Genomic DNA, 25,264 nt, shown 5'->3' with positions numbered 1-25,264 from the left:
ATTGTCCAATAGAACTGGGGTTGATGATGGATGTGCTATCTACTACGCTGTTGAACAGCTGAAATATGCAACTGTGACCTGGAAACTGCAGGCAGTGATATATGTGGCTACTGGCTACCACCCTGGACAGTGGAGATGTTCCAATCACTGAATAACGTTCTGCTGGAGAGCACTGCTCTCCTGGGAACCAGCCCTGAGCTATAACCTGTCATTGATTTTGCTTCTGGAGTGGGAAAATAGGCAGCTGGAAAAGGGAGCACTGAGAAGGGGTCTACACATGGGCAGTGGGAACCCTATTAGTCCCAGGAATTCTGGGAAACAGCAGAATTCACATCTTAGGATCAGGCTGTCTCAAATGTCATGGAACTGGCATATTCCCCCTTGTTTTAGTTCCTGTGACTTTTTGGGCACTTCCACTTGTCCTGCACAAGAGAGGACACTGGCTCTAAAGGGTCTCAGTCACAGAACAGGAACAGTCAATGCTGTCAGGGTCTACAATATTGGTTCCCATAAGGGTCCTGATCCTGACCTCAAGGCGCAACCATAGTGTTTTATATATGCCTTCAGAGCAGTTGTCTCATTTGTATTTTTTATTTCATTTAGACAATGACTTTATTCCATAATATTCTTCTACTTTGTTTTTCCTACTGATAGAGTATGTTTCAGAAATATTCCATTGGAATCATTTTTTTTTTTTTAAAGATTTTCCCTTCTTGGCTGCCTTTATTACAAAAAAGCTTAGGCTGGGGAGAAAAGGACCTTCGGGGGCTTGACTGAAAGAACAGAAAAGCCTCGTGTTTAGCTTATAGATTTCAAAGGCAATTGTTGAGACTGCAGTTTGCTTCAAGTCATTTCAGGATGGTGATTTTCCTGTTAAAAAAACAAATAGGAGTTTGCTCGGTGCTAAATTCAAGCAGTGTGTGGGCTGATTAGATAATGGAGTAGGCAATCAATGCATTAACTCCCAGGATGCCTACTGCAGCGGAAGGAAGCAGACTTTTAGGCAAGGTAGCTGCCAGCGTGGGAGGTAGCTTCCAGCATGAGTAGTTGTAGATTCAGTCCACTTCCGCAGCAGACAACAATGTTACTTTTGATGCCCCTTGAAGGGTTCTAGACTCCTAGTTTCTTTTTCTTCTCCCACCTCCTTCAAACATTCCAGACTGGCCTTGAAATCCCTGGGTAGCTTCTTGAACTTCTGAGCTTATTTATACCTTCGCCTCCCAATAGCAGGAATTACAAGCATTTACCATCTTGCTCAGCTAAGAATGCATCAGGTATACTCCTGCCTTTTCCCATTTCCTTGACGGTTCAGTGAGGATGGATGACAAGGGCTATTGAGATCAGACTCTGCCCTGCTCTAAGTTACTCTATATTGTGGAAAACAGTGGGGTTTCAGGCTGTGCCTTGCTTTGGGAGATTCCATTTGAGGATGGAGGATGATTTTCCAACTTGGGGCACCTATAAAAAAAATCACCATCTATCCTACACCACCCACAAGGCACAGGCTGATAAATAACATTCCTAACAGTAGAAAAAGTGCTGTCCTAATGACAGGAAGCTGAGAACTTGGGTTGGCTCAGAAAAAGTATAGCCTTCAAGTCTACTCCCACTGAGCTACCTCCATGAGGGTGGCCCCATGTTTCACATGTACCACAACCCACCAAAAGAGCATCACGACCTAGGGACCAGAGGTCCAAACACATGAGCCGATGCGGGACATTTTACATTCCAACCAAATCAGAGAGTTTTGTGTAGAACAGATTATAAGAAAGCAAGGGTGGGTAGGGAGCTATTGAAATAAAATCTCGATTTGAAACGGACAGTAGCATTTGGACAGTATGGAGGTTTGAATGAGAATGGTCCCCCAAAGCTCATATGCTTGAATACTTGGTTCCCCAGTTAGTGCTGCTGTTTGGGAAGGATTAGAAGGTAGGGTCTTGTATGAGGAGGTGTGTCACTGGGATAGGCTTTAAGGTTTGAGGCGCTCACATCAGGCCCAGTTTTGCTCACTCTCTGTCTGCAGTTAGTGGATCAAATGTGAGCTCTCTGCTATGTAACCACGGCTGCCTACCTGCTGCTTCCCTCCCCTCCCCGCCAGGATGATCATGAACTAGCAATGTGAAACTGTAAGCAAGCCCCCAATGAAATGCTTCTTTTAATAAAATTCATGATCATGGTGTTCCCTCAGAGTAATAGAACAATAACTAAGGCAGGTAGAGAGGCAGCCGTGTGATAGCAGATATAGGCAGAGCCAGCAAGGTTTCTGATGGGTTGAGTGGCTGAAACACCTAGAAATATGGAGTTGTCATTGCTTCTCCATCTCTCCCATCTATCTTCTGTCCCGTTTCACTGCCACTTTCACTGTAGGTCCCATTGGTTTTCAGTGCTGTTATCGCTTTCAAGCAGATCATTGTGGGAAATGGGTTAGTTCAGTTCGGGCCTTTGTGAAGGCTTAGCAGCTGCTCACAAAGTCCAAAGTGTAACACGGAAAACCTGCTCCAGTTCAAATGCGACTTGCCTCCTCTGCAATTCAGTCAGAAATTAATCCTTCATATGAGATATTAAGAGATATTGGAACCTTAAAGAGGTGGTTAGGAGTCTGAATGGATTAGATCATACAAGTCCACTCTAAACCCAGCTTAGCTAGGTCTCGTGTGCAATCACTGTGTTTCACCATGTGGGTCCATCACTGCCTGCTTCAGGACCCTGCCAGCAAGAGTATTACCCAATTTCCAGTTTCTGGCAAACACTAACTCATTTTCTATCTCAGTGGATTTGCCTACTTTGAACATTTCACATCAATGGAATCATTCAGTGTGTGTGTGTGTGTGTGTGTGTGTGTGTGTGTGTGTTCTATCTCGCTTTTTTAAAGTGATATAACAGTTTTGAGGTTTCTGTTCCAGACACTTATCTTCGCAGTACTGGGTCTTCTTATGTCACCCAGTTGGCCCTCTTTCCTCTCCGATTTTGCAGTCATCCTAAATGGTTTATTCTACTTGCACGAAATCCACTGTGGGTGAGTTTCTGCCTTGACCTCAGACTTCTCTTTTAGTTTTTCACCAAATGCCTATCCAAACTACTCTGCAACCCCAGGCAGTGAAGACAAGAGACTCAGTCTCCCATGTCAGAAAGCTCGGGCTCCCTCAAATCTTTTTGTCCATCTGCAGATGGAAAGTGTAACCCAGAGGCAAGAGCTCAGAGAGACTCAAATCCCAGATCAATCTTCACTCCTGATGTGGCTCATTTGCCGGCTTCGGGCCACTTCCTCTGACTTCATTTCTCTATCTGGGCAATAAAGAATTGACTTTCAGAGGTGTGCTGGGATCGAATCATGTAGTGCGCATGAATTGCTCAGCACATAGCATCACCAATCAATCACCCACTTCCTATATCAATTTCCTGTTTGTCCTTTCTGGTAGAACTGCCACAAATGTAACGACTTAAGCCAAAGACAGATCCTCTTACGCTTCCTGAGGGCAGAAATCTGCACGGAGTCTCACAGGGCTAACATCAAGGCATATGAAAAGTTTCATTTCTTCCAGACGCTCTTGGGGGAGAATCCATTTTCTTGACGTCTAATTTCTGGAGACTGCAGGCGGCTGTCCTCCGCTCTTTCTAGTCATGTCTTAGACTTCTGCTTCTGATGTTCTGTTGTTCACTCCAACCCACATGCGTTCGCAATTATAAAGATCCTGGAATGACGAATCACAATGTGAGAATACAGGATCCTCCCTCCCTTCATAAGCTCGTTCACTCCATCAGTCAAGTCCCCCATTGCCATGAAAAGGAACTGGACAAGTGCCTCTTTCCCTTCAGTGCCTTGGGCTAGCCCTCTCCAGGTCTATCTACTTCCCACTCTCTTCTTTTATTATTATTAGCTCATGCTCATTTTTTCTATTATCATCATCATTATTATTTTATTGCTTTTCGAGACAGGGTCTTTCTACATAGCCATGGCTGTCCTGGAACTCACTATGTAGACCAGGTGAGTCTTAAAGTCCAAGATTCACTTGTCTCTGCCTCCCCAGTACTGGGATTCACCTCTCCCAGCTCTCCTGCTCCTTCTGGACAACAGAATTTAAGAAGTTTTCGCTAGAGCAATCCTAAACGGCTTCTAGCACTCTGGTCCTTCCCCACTTGGAGCTAAAGTCCTACAGGCCATCTTTATGCAGAGACTTTTGGCTATCTGTTACAGGGCATAAACATCTCTCTAATCTCAGGGTTGAAAACTGATCTGGATGTAAGGGAGAGGAGGCATGAGGACCAAGAGTTTAAGGTCATCCTTAGATCCAGAGCAAATCTGGTATCAGATTGGGCAACATGAAACCTAGCCACAAATCCCCACGAATTAAATATGAAATTAAAAAAAATTCTAACTGACCATGCTGGCTAGTTTTATGTCAACACAAGCTTTAGTCACCAGAGAAGAGTGAGCCGCAATTAAAAAAATGAACCCCATAAGAAAAGTGAGAAGGGGAGGTTGGGGGGAACTTGGGAAACGGGATGTTTGGGATAAAGGAAGGTCGGATAGGGGAGCAGGGAAGCACACATCTTAATTAAGGGAGCCATCTTAGGGTTGGCAAGAGATTTGGTGCTCCCAGGTGCCCAGGGCGATGTCCCCAGTTAGTTCCTGGGGCAGCTGAGGACAGAGAACCTGAAATGACCCTATCCTATAGCCATACTGATTAATATCTTGCATATCACCATAGAACCTTCATCTGGAGATGGATGGAGATAGAGACAGAGACCCACACTGGAGCACTGGACTGAGCTCCCAATGTCCCAAGGAGGAGCAGAAGGAGGGAAAATATGAGCAAAGAAGTCAGGACCACGAGGGGTGCACCCACCCACGGAGACAGTGGGGCTGATCTATTGTGAGCTCACCAAGGCCAGCTGGACTACGACTGAAAAACCATGGGATAAAACCGGACTCTCTGAATATGGCGGACAATGAGGGCTGCTGAGAAGCCAAGGACAATGCCACTGGGTTTTGATCCTACTTCATGTTCTGGCTTTGTGGGAGCCTAGCCAGTTTGGATGTCCACCTTCCTAGACCAAGATGGAGCGGGGAGGACTTTGGACTTTCCACAGGGCAGGGAACCCTGACTGCCCCTCAGACTGGAGAGGGAGGGGGAGAGGAGTGGGGGGGAGGGGGAGAGGAGAGGGAGGAGGGGGGAAACGGGAGAAGGGGAGGGAAATGGGAGGCGGGGAGGAGGCGGAAATCTTTTTTTTTCAATAAAAAAATTATATTAAAAAAAAAATGAACCCCAAAGATAAGCTGCAGGAAAAGCTGGAGGGCATTTACTTCTCTCTCTCTCTCTCTCTTGTTTTTTGAGACATGGTTTCTGTGTAGCCTTGGCTGTTCTGAAGTTTGCTCTGTAGACCAGGTTGACCTTAAACTCACAAAGATCCACCTGCACCTGCCTCTCAAGTGCTGGGATTAAAACCCGCTGTAGGGCATTTTTTAAATTAGTGATTGATGGGGGAGGGCCCAGCCCATGGTAGGTGGTACCAACGCTGAGACGCTGGTCCTGGGTTCTACAAGAAGGCAGGCTGTCCAAGTCATGTGGAAGAAGTCAGTAAACAGCAATCCGTGGCCTTTGCATCAGCTTCTAGCCCCAGGTCTCGAGTTCGTGTCCTGACTTCTTCCTTTAGTGATGAACAAAGTAAGCTAAATAAACCTTTTCCTCCTCCTTGCTTTTGGTCATGTTTCATCACAGCAGTAATAGATGGTTCTATACTCCTTGGTGGGAGTTCCCGACTTTCTACTGCCCGGCCATAACATTTGCCTATCTTAAAGGTGTGAAATGTTATGGTATTTGAATTACCATGGTTCTGATTAGCTGTGGGGTAATCCATAATAGGCTTGGAAATACTCTATATGCTTTCACGTTGTGCTAAGATTTATTGGTTTTTGTTCTTTGAGACAAGGTTTCATATAGCCAAGGCTTGTTTCACACTCTTTAAGTAGCTGAGGATGATGACCTTGAACTCCTGACCCTTCTGCCTTTACCTCTACCTCCCCAGCGCTGGGGTTACAGGTGCACACTACCACACCTTGTTTATGGAGTGTTGGGGATAGGACCACGGGCTTCATGCATGCTAGGCAAGCAATCTCACAACTGAGTTACATATCTGGCCTTGTGGTATGATATGCAATACGTATTAGTCTCTGCACCTGGTTCCCAAATGAACTCCTGAAACTATGGTAGAAAACGGCTCTAAGAGAATATTAATTCTAATACTTGGCTTTTGATTTTCATGGTATGGAGTTCTTAAATCCCTTGGACTTCCCTATATAATAAGATCATCTCTTGATCTAATGAAACAACTCTTGGTAGCTCTAGGATGGTGTCAGTTTGGGAGCTTGCTACGAGCAGAAACAACTAAAGCTGTCAGCATCAAAATGGAACCCCTTATGCTAACCTCTACAAAACAATTGTTTCCTCAACTTTGACATAACTTTGGTTATTAGTCATTGTGGCAGAGGATATTGTTTCAAAATAGCTGACTTGACCCTCTTCTTTTTCACCTTAAGTCTTCCCCTTGTTCCAAACTCTCTGAACATGGGCATAGTTTACTATGGTGCAAATATTACCACTGCCTTGCCCTAAGCTCTCTCTTCTGCTTTTACAGACCTCTAGCAGTACAGACACACATCAGTTCAGACACACAGCAGTTAACATAGTACATGTTTGTGTCCCTGCCTAGAATGCAAGTTCCCTAAGGGAAAGGACTATGGTGCAGCTAATTGGAAGGGATACTCAATATATTCAACAACCATTTACTGAGAAATGGATCAGCAATAGGTGTAGTCTATCACAAATGGTCCTAGGAACAAATTACAGGTGGGCATGAGGTATCCAGAAGCAAAAGTGGACAGGGAAGGAATTCTCTATATTTTAAAGTTTTATATTCTGGATCCCCCTTGATATTTTATGACCTTTTCAAAAGAGGGAATGTGTATTATAAATACTTACTTTTTACTGTGTGACCAGCACTGTGTTTTATAGGTACTGCTCAATGGTCTTCCCAACAGCAGTGAAAGGAAAGCATTGACACACATTTCAAAGAGAAAGAGCAGCACCAAGAGAGGAAGGTAACAAAGCCAGTAGTGGGGAATGGCCAGGCAGCATCTCTGAGGCAGGTAGAGAAAGCTGTGCTCTCAGCCAAGCATCTCCTGCTGAGACACTAAGTGGCTTGTTTGTGCGTGAGTCACATTTGTATTATCATTTAAGTGTTGGGGTTTCTAAGAAATGGGAGAAAGAGGGAACACCTAGAATGTTAGTCATTGTGTCACCTTGGGAGCAAGTGAATTCTGATTTTTGTCTACAGTACCTAAGCACAAATCACAATGCCAGTAATAAAATGAGAACTTGGAACAAATAAACACCCAGGGGTGCTGAAAGGAATGTTTGTCTCAGGGCAGGGGGATGGAAGCTAAATGTGCTCCTCGGGAGAAACAGTCGATAGGAAATCTTTTCACCTACCTTTGATGGATGTGCTAATCTTCTGAGGTCAACACAGGCTCACCCCCAGCAACGCACTGTTAATCACTTATTTAAAAAGTAGCTGGCTTCTAGAGATGGACTGCGCCGTCAATGTTTAGGTTTCCTTCTCACAGATGTCCTTGCTTATCAAATTGGTATTTACCATATGCAGTAAGAGCTCAACTGTGCATTCTGACAACAAGAGGCTGCAAAAGTGACTAGATTGGGGAATTCCTGTTCCTTGCTATCAATTAATTCTGTTTGGCATCCAAGGTCTGAACAGAAAACAAAATAAGAATGTCAGATGGGTGATTTTCACTCTGTTATAGCAGCAGTTGCAGATCAGATCCAGTCCATGGCCTGTATTTTACAAATAAAGTTTTATTGGAACACAGTCAAGTTCATTTGTTTACTCAGTATCCATGGCTGTTTTGACGCTGTAAAGTCAGGGTTAGGCAGTTAGGAGACAAAGCACATGGCCTGCCAAGCCCAGAGCATTGCCCTCAGGCCTTTTAGAGAGCATGTAGGCTGACACCTCGCTGAATAGCAAGTGGCATTTTCCTTACTGTACTCTTGTATCATTTTCAGAGGGATTCAAAGGGTTACAGTCAGTGAGAACATGTGGATTAGAGCCCAGAATGGGGTGCACATCTGTAAGCTAGCAATTGGGATGTGGAAGGAGGAGGATTTAAGAGTTTGAGGCTAACTTGGGTTATATGAGAACTGGTCTCAAAAAAAAAAAAAATGACATGTGGCTTAAGGATTTTGTGACAACCAGGAAGGCTTAAAGAAGGAAATTACAAAAGCAAACCATTGTATGTCTAGGCAAAAATGTCCATGAACTGAACTCTATTAGGGAGTTAATCAAGAGCCAGTATAATAAGTATAATATATATGATTATCACTTTATGTAAAGGGGACATTTCTTGTGTTGGCAACAGTGTACCTCCTGCTGATAGAATTCTAAGTGGCTGACAGATCGTATCCACTGTGTTGGTATATAGGCCTCTTTCTCTGAAAAATGTCCAAGAGAAATGAAGAGAACACATCCAGAGGAGGGAAAGGTGAGGAATTGTGTTCAGGAGGCTTTCCCCAAGGTCCCTGTGCCAACGACTCAGAACTTCAGAGGAATGACAGGCCAGTATTTTGGCTGCTTTTTGTCACAATACTTGTCAAAGCTCATCTGCACAGCAGCCTCCATGGCCAGGATCTTGGGAGCACTGTCCCCATACAAACGTTTCATCTCGGCTTGACGCCGCTCCCCAGGCTTCTCTAAGGGAGGCTCTGTGGACCGGTGGTGGTTGTAGTACAGCCCATGGTCCGCATTTACATAGTCGTCCAGGCGCTCCGCTTCTAGCTGCTGCTGTCGCCCTGGGGATGGATAAGAGCATGGCCATAAAAGATATGTACATGCAGGAGAGGACCTGATGAGTATTGCCGCCACTGGCACAACTCATGTGCAGCCATAACTCACACGCTGCCTGTGGCCCCTAAGGTCCTTCTGTAGCCTTTTCCAGTGGTAAATTAGAACCCTGCTGGACCACTGAGGTAATTTTCAGATCCCGAGGCATGGCCTACAGATTCTCGTTATCTATATTAGTAGTCATGAAGCTCACTGCTCACTTCTTAGGGGCCTCTAGCTGCTGACAGAACTGGCAAAATGCCACCAAGAAACCCATCATTCCAATCCACCAATCCTCTGTAGCAGACCTTAAAAATACAAGAGGAAATGAAAACACGTGGCTTTTGCTGGCCATCTTCTGGGCCATGCATGGCAGGCAGTCCTTGTGTGCTTTCATGTAATGCTCCCCCACGAGAATTACTATCCACTGGATAGACGGAGGCAGGCGCAGTCCCTTGGACCCAGAGCTCCCTGATGCAGCTAGTCTGTTTAGCCAGCTTGCTCCTTGGACTGTGTCTCTTCTCAAACGCTGGGATTACAGGCGGACTGCCACACACATCTGCTATTGCTGGTGCTGAAGTCCCAACTCTGGTCCTCACACTTGTATGGCATGACAAGTGCTTCACACAGAGCTGACAACTCAAGCCAAGAAGCAGTTCTTACAGCCACAGATGAGGTATGAATGTGGGGTGACCCCTCTGCGCCTGCCACACAAGGAATCTGCTACATAAGCCATCTGCTTTTTTTAGGTGTGGGGTTTCACTTGTCACTTCACAGCTTAGCCTGGGTGAAACCTGCGAGTCTGCCAATTTAGTAAGTTCCTGTAAAGTAAGCATTTATTCAATTTGTTTCCCCTTTTCTACTTTTGTTTAAACCACACGTCCCAATAGTACAATTTTTATTCCTATGTAAATAGCCACATAAAATTGTCAACAAAGCAATGCTGCAGAGGGTAAAATGGAGGCAGCTCACACGGATTCTGCAAGCGATGCTGTCAGGAGGGAAACGGATAGCAGAAAGCACATTAGCTGTAGCTGCTATTGTTACCAAGAGGAACGCCTGGAGATAAGGAGTCAAGATGGCTGTAGGGGATAAAACAATGGCATAAATCAGCCTCTTCTAGTATCTGGAAGGGAAGACGGCACTGAGCTAATCAAGTGTGAAGGGAAGACATTTATATAGCTATTCGCTGTCACCCTTGTAAATCTGGTTCTTTATAACTAACACCTTGGAGTTGGCAAGGAGTTTTACAAACCTGATGGAACAAGCCTTTCAATATGCTAGCCCTCGCAAGGTGGAAGCAGGTAGACAGCTGTGAGTTCTAGACCAGATTGGTCTCCATTGTTAGTCCAGGATAGCCAGAACTGCATAAGGAGACCCTGCCCACATTTCATTCCCGCACCCAAGCTGGGCAGCTCACACTTACCTGGAACTGAAGCTTCAAAGATGCTCTGAGAGCACCCCCACACATTTGACATGCACACAGACACACACACACACATATACATAAATAAATAAAAATGGCTATGGCCACATATATTCATCTGGCCACTGTTGTCCTAGAACATCTGCAGTTTACTGTCCCATGTGGAAGTAATATATAATAAGGCAAAAGCCCGTGAAGCCACAGAAAAGAGATGTATATTGATCTTTACTGGAAGATGCACAAAACTGGCCTACTGCACAAATAAATTAGAGGTCACCAAGTATTTGCTTCAAAACGTGGGTCTTTCTCCCAAGTTTCAATCATTAGCATTGCTGCTCAGTCCTCAGAGGTATGTACATTCTATACCCCAAACCTGAGTTCTGGTAGAGGAACATGATGGTGAATGAACTGGGCCCCAATTAGCCAGGGGAAATGGACATTTCACCTCTGAGCTCACTTCTGCTGGAAGAACAAAAATTAAAAAACTGAATCAGGGAAAAGCACGTGACAGCTCTCTGTCTGCATCTTATTGCTATAGAGATCCCTGGGTTTTAGATATGGGAGCTTGGGTGGAAGCCCAGCCAGGGACTGTCTTTTCCCTGGGCTCACCCTTCACCCTTCTTTTACTACCCTCCCCCAGTCCTGGAATCAGTCACCTCCGGTTCTTTTGGCAGAACTCTGAAGTAAGCTTAGATTGCCTGGTGGGACAGTGTTTAATAAGCATTGGAATAGTGGCTTAGCCTAGACTCGCAAAGTAGCCAAGGTGACTGACTCCAAACTTCTTATCTTATGGTCTGCACCTCTGAGGTGTGGGATTTTAGTAGAGCGCCACCACGCCTGGTTTAGACAGAGCTGAGTGTGGAACTGCAGGCTGTGGGCAACCCAGGCAAAAACGTTACCAACCGAGCTATATCTTAGACTCAAAAATTTAGTTCAAAATCAAACACTCTCTGACCAACAGGCTGTGTACTTATGATCCGTTAGTATCTGAAAATACTATGAAGAGCAGTTCTCAATCTGTGAGTTGTGACCCATGAGGTCAAGACCCTTTCACAGGGGTCACCCAAGACCACCGGAAACACAGATATTTACATTACAAATCATAACATGACCAAAACTGCAGTTATGAAGTAGCAACAAAAATAATTTTATGCTTGGGGGTCAGCACAACATTAGGAACTGTATTAAAGGGTTGTAACATTAGGAAGGCTGAGGAACACCGATCTAGAATACACTGACTTAGAGAACCAAGAACTGTATGATACAATGGGCTTGAAGGCCTCCGCCCAGTCTGTTTGTTAATTATTGCTTTCTTCCTCTCTCCCAAGGAAAGAAAGCATCTTTAACCCTCCACATTTTCTTTGTCAAGGTATGGTGAAGGCTCAACTGAATGATCCAAATGAAGCTGACATCCACATCACACCGGAGACACAGCTGAATCGTTGCCTTGCACGGATAACAGAGTAGGTCATGTTAAATCTCAAAACACAGTAGCACTCAATGTCACAGCATTTTTTTTTCTCATAGGGTTGTAATAGTGAGTCTTGATTAACAACATGACTGCATTGAGGGATACCTAGGATATAGTAAAGACCCCCTTTGCACGTGTCTAGGAGTGTTTTTCTAGGTGAACAACCAAGGAAGAAAGATCTGTCATAAGCCAGGCGGTGGTGGCGCAGGCAGGTGGATCTCTGTGAGTTCGAGGCCAGCCTGTTCTACAAGAGCTAGTTCTAGGACAGGCACCAAAGCTACAGAAAAACCCTGTCTCGGAAAAACAACAACAACAACAAAAAAAAAACAAAACAAAAAATATCTGTCATGAATGTGGGTGGCAACAGGCTGGCTCCCAGAGAGAATAAAATGATTAGCAGGAGTGCCAATGTGTTAAGGTAGCTGCTCCCACAAGCCACTGTCAGTTGGTGTTCTGCCTTTTCTCAGTCTCAAAGCCACGATTCCATCCAACTGATCTTGGACTAAACCTTCTGAAACTCTGAGCCCAAACCAATCTTTCCTTCCTGGTTGACAGGTATTTTGTCACAGCCACTGAAAGTCTGACTAATTTAAGGGTATTTGGCCGAGGGAATTTACTAACTACAAATCAGAACAGCACTTAAATTCCATTGCAGTTTCAACATAGGGCTGAAGCAGGCTAAACAGCATGTCCTTACTACCAGAGCATCAAAATGGGAGCTTACTTGGAAAGAGGGTTTTTGCAGACAGTTAAAGAGAATGATGGGATTATACTAGATTAGGGCAGACCCTGAATCTCATGAGAGTGACCTTATATGAGACAGAAAAGGACACAGAGACACACAGGGAAAGCCATGTATACAGACAGAGCCTGTGACACTGCTCTAAGTGAAGGGATGCTGGGAGACACCAGAAGCTGCGGCAAGCAAGGCTTCAGAGCCTTTATAGGAAGGTAGCCCAAAGCCAGCCGGTGGTGGCACATGCCTTTAATCCCAGCACTCGGGAGGCAGAGGCAGGCGGATCTCTGGGAGTTCGAGGCCAGCCCGGTCTACAAGAGCTAGTGCCGGGACAGACACCAAAGCTACAGAGAAACCCTGTCTCGGAAAACCAAAAGAAAAAAAAAAAAAAAAAAAAAGGAAGGTAGCCCTGAAGGCACCTTGATTTTGGGTTTGAAAAGATAAACCTCTCCCATTTGATCATGAAATTTACTGTAATTTGCTACAGCTACCCTATAAAGCAAATACAAGGATTTTCATGTGGGGTGTAAATAATCCTCCAATCATTAATATATTTTTAAAGGAAAATGTCACTGATTCCATCTAAGTTTAGGGTCCAGAGTTTTGACATGTTTCTGTCTCAGTCTGTGCATCTATAAGAGACTGGAGATATGGCTCAGTGGTTAAGGGTTCAACTGCTCTTGCAGAAGATCCAGGTTTAGTTCCCAGCACCCAGGCAGGGGACTTACAACTGCCTGTAATTCCAGGCTGCTCTGGCATTATATCAACACTCTTATACCTTCCGGCCCCCCACCCCCACCAATTAAACTTGACTTTAAAAGAGAGAAATTACTAATGTAGAATTATAATCCATAATGGGAAAAAATAATCACAGGAAGTTACTCAGACTTTAGGGAAATTTTACACAGCAGGAAAACACTCATTAAATATTCCACAGATAATTAGCTCAAAGGCAGAACAGTTTGAGACAAAGCACTACAATAATGAGTGTTAAAGGATGTTATTTCTCCTCATTTTTCTAGGATTAACATGTCTTTCTTATGAGAGTTCTCTGCTATGTTGCCAAAGTTAACAATGCTAGCATAACCAAGGATAGCACAAACGTGACTAAATCAACAATGCCTTTCTGGCTCATCAGCAACAGACTCAAAACACAGGTACTTGCCAAGCACAGTCATCTGATTGGTGTCCTTGTTCTGTGTCCATTGTTCCACATCAAGTGTAACCCTGAAGTCAGTGGACAATCCTCATTTTAGCTTTTATGAGGAAAGTGCATTTACCCCACCCCCTTCCACTTTCTCTGACCTTCCACATCCATCATCTCAATAGCTGCTTTTCTGAGCTTCGCAACATTTGTACCAATGAGATGAAGGCATAAGGTGGGATGGTGCACAGTCAGTGTGATTTCACACTTTCATCCCATTACCCAAACCAAAACAGCTCAGGAAACACTTGACTATAAGCCTTGTTAAATACTCCAGGTTTTCTAGAGGACAGACTAAGGGAGAAAGTGGTGGGTTCTTAGTGTACTGACCAAAGGGTCAGTCACTATGGACACAATAGTGGAAATCTTTTAAATGGGCTATACAGAACATTATGGAGCCCATGTTTCCCGTGAGATGCGCAAACACATCTGGGCTCTTTAGTAAAAGTAACACAGCAGTTAAGCACCAAGTGGACTTAACCTTTTCTCTCATTCTTAATAGATGGCACTGCTCCAAGTCCAGAGCACACTCCAGTTCTCCACAGCTACCTTGTAACAATCGTCCGTCCACTGTCTTGGACACTAGCTCTACCCCTTTGTTTGTGTCAGTAACTGTATGTGCACTGTATGCCACAAACACTCTTCTACACTTCATTTTAAATAAGAGTTCATTTCAACTTCATTTAAGAATATCAGGTTCTTTGAGAACATGTCCTTGTTTTGAGCCAAGATCCACCATAGAATCACATCTAATAAAGACCTGACCAGCACAACACCAAGACCACAGGGGCAATATTTGTTTTGAAGGACTTTCTTTCCTATGGGGGATGTTAACTTTCATTCATGTTCCTGCCTTTTCTTGGCAGTAATATTTTGCAAAATCCTGTGTTTTCTAACCCATGCTGTAAGTCATAGTGTTACAAGTACATATGAACATGCTCCAACACCTTACCTCTTCATTTGTGATATATGTCTTAATTAGACTAATGACTGTTCTGTATGAATTTTGAGAAAAACTAAAATGTATTTCTGGGGATCAAGGAAAGAAATGTACTCCATGGGTCTTCTGAGATGATTTGGCAGATAAGGGCATTTATCAAGACCCGTGATAGGAGTTCAATCCCTGTGACCCATATGGTGGAAGAAGAGAGCCAACTCTGGCAAGTATGTCCTCTAACCTGCATTCCCCCAATAGATAAACATAATAAAAAAGAAACATACTCTATGCAAAACAAAGTATTGCTTTCATAGTTGTTTAGATATAGTTTCTTTTTTAATTATTATTTTTTATTTGCTATGCATGAGTGTTTTGCCTGCATATGTATCTGTGCACCATGTGCATGTCTGGTGCCCCTGAAGATGAGAAGGCATTAGAGCCCCTAGAACTGGAGTTACAGACAGTTGTGAACTGCAGGGAATGGAACCTGGGTCCTCTGGAAGAACAGTGCTCTTAACCTCTGAGCCATTTCTCTAGCCCTTGGATACACTTTCTACCATGCATCAAATAAATCAAGAGTTTAATCAGAAGAAAACTGGCAAAAATATGAGAACAAATGTTCTAGTGAAGAATCACAAGCAGATACTTGGTGTAGGAGGTTCTTTTGTTCATGTGTTGCTTTCATTGGCTAATGAATACAGAAACTGCTTTGGGCCTGATACGGCAGAACTTAGGTAAGTGGAGAAGACAGAACTGAAGACAGAACTGAATGCTGGGAAGAAGAGCAGAGTCAGAGATCTGCATGGAGCTGCCAGAGTCAGACATGCTGAATTTTTCTCAGCAAGCCACTGCCACGTGGGGATATACAGATTAATAGAAATGGATTAAATTAAGATGTGAGACTTAGCCAATAAGAAACTAGAGCTAATGGACCAAGCAGTGTTTTAATGAATACAGTTTCTGAGTGATTATTTTGGGTATAAGATAGCCGGGCGGCTGGGACAAACAAAGAGCTCCCCTCATTGAAACAATTGGTGCTCCAATGTGGTCAACTGGATCCACGTAAAACCTGCGAGGGCTTGAAAAGGGAATTCTAGACTATACATACATACATACATACATACATACATACATACACACACACAGAGAGAGTTTAACACAGCTTTTTGCTGTTTGCTGGTGGCGTGCCGCAGAGACATTTTCCTGACTCAGTAGCTGCAGCAGGAAAAAAGTGGCAGTTTTGAAATGCCTACTTTATGTACTGTGCCACCAGCATGACCACTGACTCTTTTGGGAGACAGAGTATTTGGATGGGATTTGTGAGTGGATTGCTCCGGCTTGCTTGATTGCAACTTGGACCGGCTGTGTGCCTGGAAGTTAGGCCATGTGCGTGGTTCAGAGGCTCGAGCAACTCAGCCATGCAGGACTGGATGGGGCAAGCAGGTACTGATGTATTACTCAAGCAATGACACAACTTAAGTTTTTAAAAAGCGCTTAGCATTTTAAGAAGTGCTCCTGGACAGTAAAGAATTACAGATTCACAATAGGACAGATTCAGATATAAAAGACCTCTAAATGGGTCACAGTGTTGGATAGGCTTGGGAGAAGGAAAAGGGTAGAGAGAGTCATAAAATAAAGTTAATGCTTAAAAAGGAGGGTAAAGTCTTTAAGGAGACAGAGTACAGATAGTCATAGACTAAAAGGAGTAAAGAAAAATAAGCCACGGTGGTGGCGCACGCCTTTAATCCCAGCACTTGGGAGGCAGAGGCAGGCAGGTCTCTGGGAGTTCGAGACCAGCCTGGTCTACAAGAGCTAGTTCCAGGACAGGCTCCAAAACCACAGAGAAACCCTGTCTCGAAAAACCAAAAAAAAAAAAAGGAAAATTCACAGAGTCTGGATTACGTGTGTTACTGTGTTTTCTTTGAATTTTTTGACTTTGAAGGAGCTAAATACAGAGAGACATTTCATTACATGGGCTGCTAAGATAAACCAGCATGTATATTATAAAAGTACCACGATTTCCAAATTTGAATCTAAGGATAAGTTGCTTTGAAAAGGAGGTTCTTCTTTTGTTTTCACAGAAGATTAGAACTTGTTGATTGCTTCTACACCAATATGGTTTCATGAACCAAGACCTCCTGAAAGGTCGCCATGAACACCCTCAAAAAATTACTTTGCCCAACTGGTGACTGAGATGAACCTATCACACAGGATACACCATAAAAGACCTGATTAACAGTGCCCCAATATAGCAGGAAGAAGTTTGGAGAAAAATAACTATGCCCATATTCCCAAATATTGCTTATAACTGTTTGTTTATATTTAAAGGGGATATGATATAGATATGAATAATTTACATTAGTATGGATTTTGGTTTGTTTATACAAATTTAAGGTCAATTTTGTTATATATATATGTGTGTGTGTGTATTTCTGATCTTGATTAAGGTATTGTGATTGCGTAGCTCATTTAAAAATGTAATATATAATTAACAAATATAGGTTAATAGAGTCATCTTTATTAGTCAAGCTTATAGTCATGTTAGTTAGATTTTCTAGATATATAGAGATATATTTCAGTCAGATAGGTATTCTTCAAGTTTTTCAGAGACCTTCAGAATATGGCATATAAATGTTTTAAAAATTTAGGACTTTTCATGCCAATGAGACACATCTGCTCCTGGCAGCACAAGCTACTTCAAAAGGAAGATGGGCATTGAAGAAGCTCCTTATGGAGGTGGTTAGCCATTTGGGCAAGAAACTGCTCTTACCTGGACTGCTTCACTGGACATGCAGGACCTGCAGAGAAATGACTGCTGAACTTGCCTAAAGGTGAGATGATCCTTCAGAGTTCCTGCTTCATGAGAGTCTATGAAACATTCTACAGGACACAGAAGAAAGTGACTGAAAACTGCCAATATAGGCAGAACTGGCTTTGAAATTTCCTGCTTTGTGGAAAAGTCTGCTGGATACTATGGACCTGTAGGCTGAAGATCGATGCCCCAATGGTACGGAAGAACTTTGAATGGCTGTCCAGGCAGCAAGATGTTTCTGTCAATTCTAGAGTTTTTGAAATTGTTTATAATGTACTTCATGTTTACTTAGGTAATATTATATCCTTCTGGAGTCTTTGATGGAATTGAAGAATTTATAGTTATAGTTTTCCTTAGTTATGATAAAAGATAAAGTAGATATAAATATTGTAACTGTAATTCTTGCTTGATAACTGCTTTGTTATATGTATTTTTACTATGTTAAATTTAAAGCCTTCCTTTTTGTTTAAACAGAAAAGGGGAAATGGTATAGGAGGTTCTTCTGTTCATGTGTTGCTTTCATTAGTTAATGAATATAATGCTTTGGGCCTGATAGTGCAGAACTTAGGTAGGTGGAGAAGACAACTGAATGCTGGGAAGAAGAGCAGAGTCAGAGAGAAGCCATGGACCTTCTGCCTGAGACGGACGCTGGTTAGAATCTTGCCAGTAAACCACAGTCACGTGGCGATACACAGATTAATAGAAATGGGTTAAATTAAGATGTAAGAATTAGCCAATAAGAAACTAGAGCTAATGGGCCAAGCAGTGTTTTAATGAATACAGTTTCTGTGTGATTATTTCGGGTGTAAGATAGCAGGGTGGCCAGGACAAACAAAGGACCCCCCCCCCTCTCACTGCAACAGATACTAAAAAAAAAATCTTTCATCCAAAGTCTGCTGCTCAGTTCCTTGTATCAACTGGGGATCAATAAATGCTATCTACTGTTAAGAGGGCACAGATATCTTAAAATGGAAATGAAACTTTTCTACTTTGAAGCTTCTAGGTTTCTGTTTATTAGAAAATTCTGGGCAAGGAGCTGGCTTTAGTGGTGCATATCTTTACTCCCAGTATTCAGGAGGCTGAGGCAGAAGGATCAGAAATTCCAGGTTAGCCTGGGCCATACAGGAAGACTCTGTCTCAAAACCCCAACCAATCAACCAACCAAATGAAAATTCTACATAAAATACACAATGAGACCATATTGAAAGGTGTCTCGAGACCGAATACTAGTTGTAATAAGAAAGAAGTATTTGTAAATCTTCAAGGGCACTTGAAACAATAATAAATGATCTAGTGAACACTGCCAATGTTAAATAGGAAAATTCCTGCTGTTGAACATACGGTAATAAGGTCTTTATTGTAATGCTGTAACCTGTAGCGTGGACCGAACAGGAAAGCTGTATATGTGGGGCATTTTGTTATTCTGTTTAGGTTCATACTGACTCTACACTGCAAGGAGCTATATAGGACCAGTTCTGAGCTGTGTCCCCGAGAAATGATTAGAGTACAGTATTTGGAAAATCTAGTAGCGTCAGGGAGAAGCATGGCAGAGAGAAAGATGCACGCTAGTGTGCAGTCAGGAAGAGCTGAATCCTAACAGCAAATGAGTAGCTGTGTAATTAACCTCCTCAACCTTCACTTTTCTCATTTGTAAAATGAGTTCCATGCCTTGAGAGACTGCTGTGTGGATTAGAGGGCATACAGGCATGCACATACATGCACGTTCCATCTGGTGGAGTGTCTAATGCTCAAAAAAATGGCAGAGGTATCATTAGGAACTCAAATGAACAGTCCTATATAAAAACTCTGGACCAATGTAATTGAGGTACATCAGCATAGTTCGTCTGGGCTTAGGACCAGATTTAGATTAACTGTACATAAATGAAAAGTTCTAAGAACGTTTTATGTTAGAGAAGAAAAGAGATGCAAATGGCAGGGCAGCCAAAAGAGCACAAGGTAACAGGCCCAAACTTACGCCGCTCTTCTCTGTGCCTCTCAGTCTCTGCAAAGTACTGGCGGAGCTCCTCCGTGATTTCCATATTGCTCAGGTCACATTCTATTTCATTATCTGAATCTGACTCCATCTCTTCCTCTTCATATGGGGCTTCATCTTCTCTTGTGGTGGCCTGGATTCTACTGCTATCATACAGAGGCTGCCCAGAGCTTTGGAGATGGGAAACACTGTAGGGAGGCTCCTGCAAGACCATGTGTTGGTCTTGATAGTTCCAAGGATGCCCAGCCTCAGAAGCAACAGGGTTCCAGGGAAGAACTCCTTGAGGGTAGAACCATGGGGAAGTGAAACAGGAATTCCTGAACTTCCTGTAAACATTTTGGTGGGATCGCATCCAAACCATTGCATGATGATAATGTCGCCAATATCTTGCATATACTGGGTGAGAATACCAAGATTCACTAGTTCTCCATTTTGAAGTCTATGGAATGGACACATAAGAGACATCAAATGATTCGTCCTCTAGAGATTAAACATTCAAATGTTTAAACGACTAACCAACAGCTATTCACTGAGTGCTATCATTTCTTTTTCTGTTGCTGTGATAAAATACCAGGAACAAGAACAATTTCTAGAAGAAAGCATTAAAGAGGGCCCTGTGCTTCCAGAGTTAGTCCATTACAGTTGGGAGGCATGGCAGCAAGAATCAGGCACAGGAGCCTGAGCAGAAAGCTGAGACACCACATCTTCAACCATAAACTAAGCTAGAGAGTAAACGGAAAGGGGGACAAGGCTATAAATTCTCAAAGCCCACTCCATGTGATGTACTTTCTCCAGCAAGGCTACATTCTTCAATAACCTCCCCAAACAGTGTCACCGACTGAGGATCAGTGTTCAATTACACCAGCCTACAGGAGAGATTTCCCACTCAAACCACCACACTAATACTGAATATCTACTTCCACAAGGATGCTACTAAGCATAAATAAAAAGAAAAATGTGTCAAACAGGTTTGTACCCACAACAGGGGGCAAATGTAATATATTTCCTGAGTTACCCACAGGACTATAGCTGAAGGTTATGGAGGCTTATATAATGTGATGATTGGTGTTGACAACATCACAGGATTTAGAATCAGATCTCTGGGTTCAACTGTGGGGGATTCTGTCAATTGCATCTGGAAGACCAGTCCAGTAGGTGGCACCATTCCCTGGCAAGGATTCTAGAGTGTAAATGAAGCAGAAGCATGAATTCCTCACCCCTTGCTCCTGACTGTATCCAATATTACCGCCACGATGAACCGTACCTTTGAACTGGGAGCCAAAATTATTTTTTCTCCCTTAATGTGCAGTTATCTGAGAATTTTATCACAACAACAGGAAAAGAAACCAAGGCATCGAGGACAGAGGCAAATAAAGACTGTTTTCACTAAAAAAGCCTTCATTTAATTCACAGTATTTCTAGCAAGAGTCTACTTTAAGTTTTTTATTAGTATATGTAATAACAGCTTCATGACGACATCTCCATACTAGTACATAATGTATTTAGAACATATTCATCCCTATTATACTTCCCCCTTTTCTACTTTACCGGTTGCTTTCTGTAAGATAAGAAAAAGTCCTGACACTTGTCATTTTGGCTATCTATACTACTTCCAAGATAGAAATGAACTGCCAATTCTAATGACCCCAATAGCCTCTGGTTCCTTTTCTTGTTTCTTACTAATCTGCTAGCTTAGTTCACTCCTCAATGTCTGAGACATATATATCTAACAGCACACGAGATGGGGCTTTTATTTTTAGTTGCTGATAGACAGGTTGAGTATTCCTTATCTGAAATGCTGGGGCCACAAGTGTTTCAGATCTCAGCAGCATGTGGAATGGCTGCATACATCTTTACTAGAAATCCGTGATCTGTACTACCTCAAAATCTGAAATAGTGTGTGTGTGTGTGTGTGTGTGTTGTATTTGTGTACAAACATTTTTGGACTCTGAATGTCTTGGAAGAATGAGTTCATCAAGATTTTAGGGGGTGGTTGGAGTGGGAGGACTATTAGGGGTTGAACATAGGGGTGCTGTGCATGCTAGGCAAGTGCTTTACCGGTCAGCTATATCCTCATCCTAAATGTCAATAAAGACTAACTTTAAAAAATTCATAAGGAAAATAGGTAATCTTACCATTGCTGCTATCGCTGATTGGAAATTCCAAGTGGGCACTGAAAAGACAAACACAGTATGAACATTTGATCAGCACTGCTATAGTACGGTCACAGCTATTTCATGGTCTTCAAAATAGCTCTTAAGAGGTTGCCCTTGCCAGCATCATGCCCGATCTTCATGCACAAGAACCTGTTACCTGGCTTGTGATCTCATGATCTGGGGAAGAACAATTTCCTTTGGTATAAGTGAGTCAAAGGGCCATGCCTGGTTTTGTATTCACCTACTTGTTTGTTGAAAGAAAAGTCTATAAAAATAATCACATAACTTAGTATGTGTATAGAAAAACCCACTACAGAGCATGAGCTCCAAGCTCACAACAGTACTTCACTAGTGTAAGCATAGGCTAATGTCTATTTAAAATAACCACAGTTTCTCTTTTTCTTCGTGAACATTTATTTATTATTTATTTTGTATGTGGGTGCGCTAGGTGCGCCATGCATGTGTGTGGAAGTCACATGTGAATGAATCAGTTCTCTTTTCTCCTGTGGCTCTGGGATTGACTCAGGTTGTCATGCTTGGTGGTATGTAGGCAGCTTGGCCCATGGAGCCACCTTGTCAGCCCAATCATGAGGCTTGAGAAGATTATCTTTCCAACTGACTGGACGCCTCTGTTGGGTCTTGCCTTAAACTTGCAGAAGTCTCTTGAAACAAGAGGATTCTCTAGTCTCTGCTTTGGTTTTGGTTTCCTATGATATCCTTTCTTTAATCATTCCGTTTCCAGAGGCATAGCATGTTCTAACTGCGTTTGCCAAAGCACTGCTTTGCCAGTTTGGCTCCTTCTCCTACTACCTAGCCACTCACTCATCCACTGAACAACCTGCCTAAATAGAAGTCTAAGCTCCATCTGCACATCTTATACAACCCACAAAAATTAATGTTTGGGCTGTTGAGACTGCTCAGCAGGCAGACATGCTTGCCACATGAGACTGATGAGCTGGAAACCACAGTGGACAGAAAGATTCCCAAAAGTTGTCCTCTGACCTTGGCCTGTACACACACACACACACACACACACACACACACACACACACACTGAATTAAAAGTTAATTTCTTCTCCTTGTTTAGAGTTTGGTTTTTTTTTTTTTTTTTTTTTTTTTGTTTTTCAAGACAGGGTTTCTCTGTGGCTTTGGAGCCTGTCCTGGAACTAGCTCTGTAGACCAGGCTGGTCTCGAACTCACAGAGATCCACCTGCCTCTGCCTCCTGAGTGCTGGGATTAAAGGCGTGCGCCACGTTGGTTAGAGTTTTTAAAATGCCTGACAACACCAGAATGTACTTTTAAAATAGTTATATCAGGCATAGTGGTGCATGCCTGTAATTCCAGCACTTGGGAGGTGGGGGGGGGGGGATCACAAGGTCAGTATGGACTGTGGAGATCTTCCCTGAAAACAAACAAACAGATAAAGAAACAAGAAATATCTTAAAATGATTGTAAATTTAAGATCATATAAGACAAAAACACCAACAATGTGATACTTAAGGTTTTAGACATTTTAGAAATCAGATTCTGAAGAAGCCCTATTTGTTTTACTTAACTAGAAGCTAGAAAAAACCCAAACTGTTAAAAATCTGACATAATTTGTGACCTCAGTAAAATGTTTTCATGAGTATGTTAAAAACTAAGATGCTGCACTGACTATCCTTGTTTTCAGATTTATCTTAAAAGAGAATCCTTCATATTGAAATGTAGCAAGCTTTCAAATAGGGTATTGATAACAGGGTTGTCATGACCTTCTACAGACTTCTTTTAAACACAAGTACCTTGTAAATTCAGAGATGTAACACAGGCTTGCGAACACACACGCGCGCGCGCACACACACACACACACACACACACACACACACACACTGGATAGAAACCTGGAGAAAGTAATCAAATGCAATGAGTGTGTAAGCTGAATTGATCTTTTCAACTCTAATTTAAAGGTGTAAAACTGGGTCCATTTCCTGGAAACACAGCTAGCAGCTAATGTTCTTTATAGGCTATGGAGGAAATAGAAAATAGTAATTGGGTGTGTTACCATCTAACAAAATAAAATGAAAGGCAATTATGGTAGAAATCAGTGCACATTTAAGTGCTAAACTGCAAGGAAGCCTGTAAGTGGCTAATTGACTAAAACCAGGTTTCATATATCTATCACTGAAATCTAAAGAGCTTTCAGTGCCTGCAGCACACAATGACATCAAGATGAACTCCATGCGTGTCCTAATCAAATTTGTTTTCTAGGTTAATAAAGAGCATAGGGATTAAATGTAGAAAGTCAAGAGTAATCAAGTGTCTTCTGGAAATTAAGAGTTTTGGTTTGCATCCTAGCTGGGTATGGCAGTGCATGCCTGTGACCCCAATTCTCATGAGTCTGAAGCGGGAGAATAGAAAGTTTGGCTGAAGAAATAGAAGCAGTCATCAAAAGTCCCCCCCTCCCCCCAAAAAAAGGACCAGATGGTTTCAGCTCAGAATTCTACAAGACTTTCAAAGAACTACTAATACCAATACTCCTCAAATTATTCCATACAATAGAAACAGAAGAAACATTGCCAAACTCTTTTTATGAAAACACAATTACCCTGATACCCAAACCACAGAAAGACATTACTAAGAAAGAGAATTACAGACCAATCTCACTCATGAACATTGATACAAAAATACTAAATAAAATACTGGCAAATCGAATCCAAGAACACATCAGAACTGTCATCTACCATGATCAAGTTGGCTTCATCCCAGAGATTCAGGGATGGTTCAACATACGAAAATATGTCAATGTAATCGACCATATAAACAAACTGAAAAATAAAAACCACATGATCATCTCATTAGATACTGAAAAAGAATTTGACAAAATACAACATCCCTTCATGATAAAGATCTTGGAGTAAGCAGGGTTACAAGAAACATACCTAAACACAATTAAGGCAATATACAGCAAGCCAATAGCCAACATCAAACTAAATGGAGAGAAACTCCCAACGATCCCACTGAAATCAGAAACAAGACAAGGTTGTCCACTCCCCATATCTATTCAATATAGTTCTTGAGGTTCTAGCTAGAGCAATAAGACAACAAAAGGAGATAAGGGGATACAAATTGGAAAAAAAAAAAGAAGTCAAACTCTCACTGTTTGCTGATGATATAATAGTTTATATAAGTGATCCCAAAAATTCTACCAGGACTTCTACAACTCATAAACAATTTCAGTAATATAGCAGGATACAAGATTAACTAAAAAAAAATCAGTAGCCCTCCTGTACACAAATGGTAAAAAGTTGGGAAAGAAATCAGAGAAACATCACCCTTCACAACAGCCACAAATAGCATAAAATATCTTGGAATAACTCTAACCAAACAATTGGAAGACTTGTATGACAAGAACTTTAAATCTTTGAAGAAAGAAACTGAAGAAGACACAAGAAGTGGAAAGGTATCCCATGCTCTTAGGTAGGTAGAATTAACATAGAAAAAATGGCAATCTTACCAAAAGCAATCTACAGATTCAACACAATGCCCATCAAAATCTCAGGAAAATTCTTGACAGAACTCAAAAGAACGATACTCAACTTCATACAGAAAGGCAAAAAAAAAAAAAAAAAAAAAAAAAAAAAAAAAAAAAAAAAAAAAA

The 25,264-nt window shown here is 42.3% G+C and overlaps 1 protein-coding gene across 2 annotated transcripts in view; it reads right to left on the bottom strand.

Annotated features, from left to right (window-relative positions):
• Positions 1–360: 360 nt before the first annotated feature.
• Positions 361–25,264, bottom strand: part of Gemin8 (gem nuclear organelle associated protein 8) — a 37,418-nt gene continuing 12,514 nt past the window's right edge. For both annotated transcript variants that reach the window (XM_050160624.1, XM_050160623.1), the window contains exons 2-5: positions 21,607–21,644; positions 19,454–19,910; positions 7,491–8,861; positions 361–3,692 (exon numbers count right to left, since the gene is read on the bottom strand). In XM_050160624.1, coding sequence (XP_050016581.1) covers positions 8,605–8,861; positions 19,454–19,910; positions 21,607–21,609 — 717 coding nt within the window. In that variant the 5' untranslated portion in view covers positions 21,610–21,644 and the 3' untranslated portion in view covers positions 361–3,692; positions 7,491–8,604. The remainder of the gene's footprint in view (positions 3,693–7,490; positions 8,862–19,453; positions 19,911–21,606; positions 21,645–25,264) is intronic.

Source organism: Alexandromys fortis, unplaced genomic scaffold, assembly GCF_014885135.2.
Source record: "Alexandromys fortis isolate MF-2015 unplaced genomic scaffold, M_Fortis_MF-2015_v1.1 scaffold_120, whole genome shotgun sequence".
Lineage (NCBI taxonomy): Eukaryota > Metazoa > Chordata > Mammalia > Rodentia > Cricetidae > Alexandromys > Alexandromys fortis.
Note: the sequence above shows the minus strand (reverse complement) of the source record. Positions and strands in the feature narration are given on the sequence as shown.